The sequence below is a fragment of the Uranotaenia lowii genome, chromosome 1 (genome assembly GCF_029784155.1).
Source record: "Uranotaenia lowii strain MFRU-FL chromosome 1, ASM2978415v1, whole genome shotgun sequence".
In the NCBI taxonomy this organism is placed as follows: domain Eukaryota; kingdom Metazoa; phylum Arthropoda; class Insecta; order Diptera; family Culicidae; genus Uranotaenia; species Uranotaenia lowii.
Window position 1 is genome coordinate 20,313,496 of NC_073691.1, and position 4,445 is coordinate 20,317,940.

The following is a 4,445-nucleotide window of genomic DNA, read 5'->3' on the forward strand; positions in this document are numbered from 1 at the left end:
TGCCTACTTTCTGGAGCACGGAACTGGTTTTTTTTCGCTTGTTTCTGATCGAATTTCAGTTTTCTGGGACGACGACGTCGACGACTACTAGGAAATTGTTTATGCGGTTGCCACCTGACAACCGAGGAATCAACCTGGCCTGGCCACCACGACCCAGTGTGGAAGTTTTCGCGTTGGCTTAGGAGGAATCGAGGGTTCATATACCTACGTTAAAATAATAAGAAACATCGATTGATTACGAGTCTTATCCCGATTTCGAACTTCAAAGGTTGGACTGCTCGGCAATCGGATTCTAAGACGTGAAATTTGGGTTCTGTTCAAATGTTAAACTCAGGATTGAACAACCTTGTTTGAATAAACAGCTTATAATTTCTGTTGAAAGTTTTCAACCATTTCCATTGCGGCTTCTGTAGAAGTTTCTTCAGCTAGCTTTATCTTGTGCCAGCTAGATTTTTTTTTTGAGAGCTCTCCAGAGCATGAAACGAACTTCGAATTAAATGTCTTGTGTGAATTTTTTTTTCTGGTTTTGAATAAAAATTACAATATTAATTGTTAATTATTAGGAATTTTCTCCAGCCTTAGGGTATGCAACACTTTGTTAATCATATAAACAATGATGCGTATCGAAAACGTGGATAAGTTTTATCTTGAAACATTATTCATTATTTCCAAGATAAGTTATTGATCAAATCTTTAACAGATTCACAGCCCGGTAAGCCGATTTAGGATAAGCTTAGTTTAAAATTTGTAGTATCCCGTTTCTCACTTTACATGTCCGTTTAACGAAATTTATGTGGCAAAATTCAAAAAAAGAAGTGTTTTGCATACCCTTAATTTGGGAAACTAGAAGAGTTTTTCGTCCTCCCATAAGCAATTTGAACGGTTCGAGGACATCTTTTGAAGAGAACCGTTATTTTACCTTGACGTTTTATCATTGCGATTTGAATGTCTGCATGTTTTAAAACTTGTTTATATGTTATCTACATGCATATTTCATGACTAGAATCTTGGTAAAAATCTTGCACTCATTCACGTGATCGATTTTTTTTTCAAAATTTCTGAAGCAACGCTCGAATGTTATATTTTGGGGTTAGGTAAGCTAGATCCACGTGAAGTTGTATGAGAGAGAAACTCTTGTGCAAAAGCCGCAAAAGCTCCACAGAACCCACAGAACGTAAACAAACCAACTCAACTCTCTCTCTGTTTAACGGATACAAACCAGCACTCACTCTCTCGAGTGGTCCCGGTTTTGGTGAATTCAGCTGCCCAGCTGTCAAATTGTGAAAATTCACCACGAACTGTTTTCCAGTTAGCATGCAGCGAGCAGAAGAAAAATAAACGACGTCATAACAAGATCAGTTTTTCCCAAAAGCAAACCGTGCAATAAACTTAATTTGCACGTTTATTTTTGGAGCTAATCAGTGTCGTATATCAGATAATTTATCCTTGATAAGGTGGTAGTTTTGTTATCTGTTGTAATTCGTTTTATTCGTTTGTTGAGAAGGATCCGGTCTGGGGTGATTTCCTGAGGAGATTAGTCAGCATATTAGCAGACAGACTGCTGAGAACAATCTTCAGAGCAAAGGACAAAACGAAAATGATACATCGAAATGCACCCTACTGATAGCTGTCTTTGATTCCGAAGGATTCCATTAGCACGTCCTGCTCCGGGATCACTGCTGAGGCCCTTAACTCGAGGGTGCCAACTGCTTATTCCTCGTTTTAATCAGTTACTCGTTTAGGCAAAATGGCCTATCTATATTTGCTTCCGATATCTGTTTTCCTGCTATTTAACTTCACATTTATTGGAACGTGAGTAATGTTTAACAATGCAATAATCAGTATCAGAGATGATTCATATGTGCAGTTGCATCAGCAAAGCCGTAATGTTTGTTTTATTTATTTTACTACATAGGTACATAGCTGCCGTACTGCAAGGTCATGTTGTGCCTACCGTTCCGTACATCAGCGATGCCGCCACCTATTCACCGGAAAGTTGCGTTTTCGGACAGCTGATTAGCATTGGATGCGTTTTGTGTAAGTTTCATACAAATTGAGTCCCATCTCGATCAGGAGAGAAAAACACAAGTATATCATACATAGATTAGATGTAAAAAAAAACAAGTCGGTCATTAGCGAACAACAGACGTTATTCACCGAATACCTGTATTGAAATCCGGAATCATAGTCTGTTCAAATTCTTAATATCGTTCAAACGAATGTCAATCGAAATAAGATGTAATCCAGCTTGGAGGAATTTAAAATCAAAAACATTGAGTTAAAATTATAACTGGATAAGACAGAAATAACTCGCCGAGTTGCTTATGAGGTATATTTTCTATTGTAGTCTCCACATACAGACATCAATTTGATATGGCGACAGTTTAGATATAATATTCTATTCTTTCATCTTTTTTTCAAGTGGGAATCACCATCTACGTCCGATACCGACAGATTCAAGAAATCGGCTTCAGGCACTCGGACGTGCAGCGAGCTGTGGAGCGAATGAATGGACGCGCCTTCTGGGTCGGGATGGGGTCCTGTCTCGGGGTCAGCATGGTCGGGAACTTTCAGGAAACAAACGTCAGACCCGTTCATTATGCGGGAGCATTCCTAGCATTCGGTTTGGGTACGATCTACTACTGGATGCAGGTTTGTGTCAAGGTTCTTCGTTTCTAGAAAACGTTTTTACTGATAAATCTTTTTAGGCGTACATCTCATACTACCTTCAGCCCTACATCGGCTCAATGCTGAAGGCACACGTTCGGCTGGCCATATCGGTAATCTGCACCGTGTTCTTCATCATTGTGGCAGTTACGGGAATCATATCCCACATCCTGTTCAACGGAACAGACCCTCGAAAGTGGTACCCATCGGATGGTGGCTGGGAGTACCACGTGGCCAGTTCAATTTCCGAGTGGATCGTGGCAACGGCGTTCTGCTTCTACATCCTCACCTTTACGGATGAGTTCCGAGTAATGCAGCTGGATCATCCGCCGGTAAATTTTATCTCTTAGCTTTAACGACCTTTCAAAAATCTTATAAGTTTTACAATTACACCAGCTAATCTTCCTGGAGGTCGAAGAATCCCGCAACTACGAGCCGGTCATCGAGGATGAAATCGGAGGCGGTGACAGTGTGGTGGAATCGTGATTTGAAAAACCGGCTTACGGACGTCCCCCTTTAGCCACTCGATCTCTGCGACTCTCAACAAAACTCAGTCATCCGAAGAACCAAATTGACAACGCGTGTCACCCGCACGGAATCCGTATGCAGCGTTCGCTTAGCTTGAACGACCTGCACCAGCTACGACTAACTAGAACCAGTAGGCCAGAGCCCACAACCAGTTTTCCATCCATGATAGCGACGGAACGTTCCCAGCATACCTGTGACAGTTTGCTCTGCATCCAAAGAATCAAAAGCTCCTTCAGCAGTCAACTGCTCTCAAACAACGAAGGTGACCTTTTGGAATTCCCAGAAGATATATTCACCGCTGCCGACGATAGTCTCGATTACTTCTGCTGTCCGGAGCTGGAACTCCTAGAAGCACTCCGCGGCAAGCTGGATCCCCGTAAAATTGCTTCTCTGTCGCTTTCGCTGATGCTGGTCGCCATCCTGGAGGCGCTGCATACCCTAACCGTTTACTTTAGTGACAATTTAAAGCATAGTTATTTGTAAGTTATTTCTATCATTGGCGTGCGTTTGCCACCAACTTTTTTCATATATCTATTTACCATTGAAGCACTAAGCCGATGTAGTGCGCTTGCTCATTTGCTTGTAAATTTTGCATCTTATTAGGTATCAGAAATTTATACTTATTGAAAGTGATATACAAACCTTATCATGGTTCAACTAGATTATTCTGTTAATTTGTATCAATCAAAATCAATGATGTTTTGCAACTGACAAAGCTTAACGGTACTGATTACAACATTGATAGTCTGTGAAAAATTAGAGCGCTAATTCTTTTCAATATACGAAGTAGAAAGTCTAGACTGGAGGACCACCAATGGCAATGGTAATCGTTATTTCATATCACATCCATTTAGATCTTTTCACTATTTTTTTTTAATTTTCAGGCAAAGAAGATTTTATGATCAGTATTTTTCGAAAAAAAAAATCTTGAAAAAAATAATTATTAAAACCGTGAGTATGCATTTTACAATCACTGGAGGCCTATTTGGTGAAAAATGATTGTTTTTTCAATTTCGTAAATTTAATGGTACATTGAGATAGCGTTCTTTGTTTAGGGAAGCAACATCATTCCACAGCATTTGAGATAAACACTATATTGGCTTTTATTTTCTTTCTTTTCCCTTTTTTAAATTTCCATGAAAATGCTCATTTCCCGAGCTGGTCGGTCGATCGATGACGAGAAGAGCCTACCGAAGGCTACACTAGCTCTAGAAGCTCTTGAACAAAGTTGTGGTGAAGATGCGAATCGA

At 40.2% G+C, this 4,445-nt stretch overlaps 1 protein-coding gene across 1 annotated transcript; it reads left to right on the forward strand.

Annotated features, from left to right (window-relative positions):
* Window positions 1-1,312: 1,312 nt before the first annotated feature.
* LOC129754303 (DNA damage-regulated autophagy modulator protein 1) lies at window positions 1,313-4,010 on the forward strand. The gene is made up of 5 exons (XM_055750276.1): window positions 1,313-1,812; window positions 1,916-2,037; window positions 2,423-2,652; window positions 2,709-2,999; window positions 3,064-4,010. Exons 1-5 carry the CDS (start codon window positions 1,748-1,750, stop codon window positions 3,151-3,153), a joined length of 798 nt encoding a protein of 265 aa, XP_055606251.1. The 5' UTR covers window positions 1,313-1,747; the 3' UTR covers window positions 3,154-4,010.
* The last annotated feature ends 435 nt before the right edge of the window (window positions 4,011-4,445 follow it).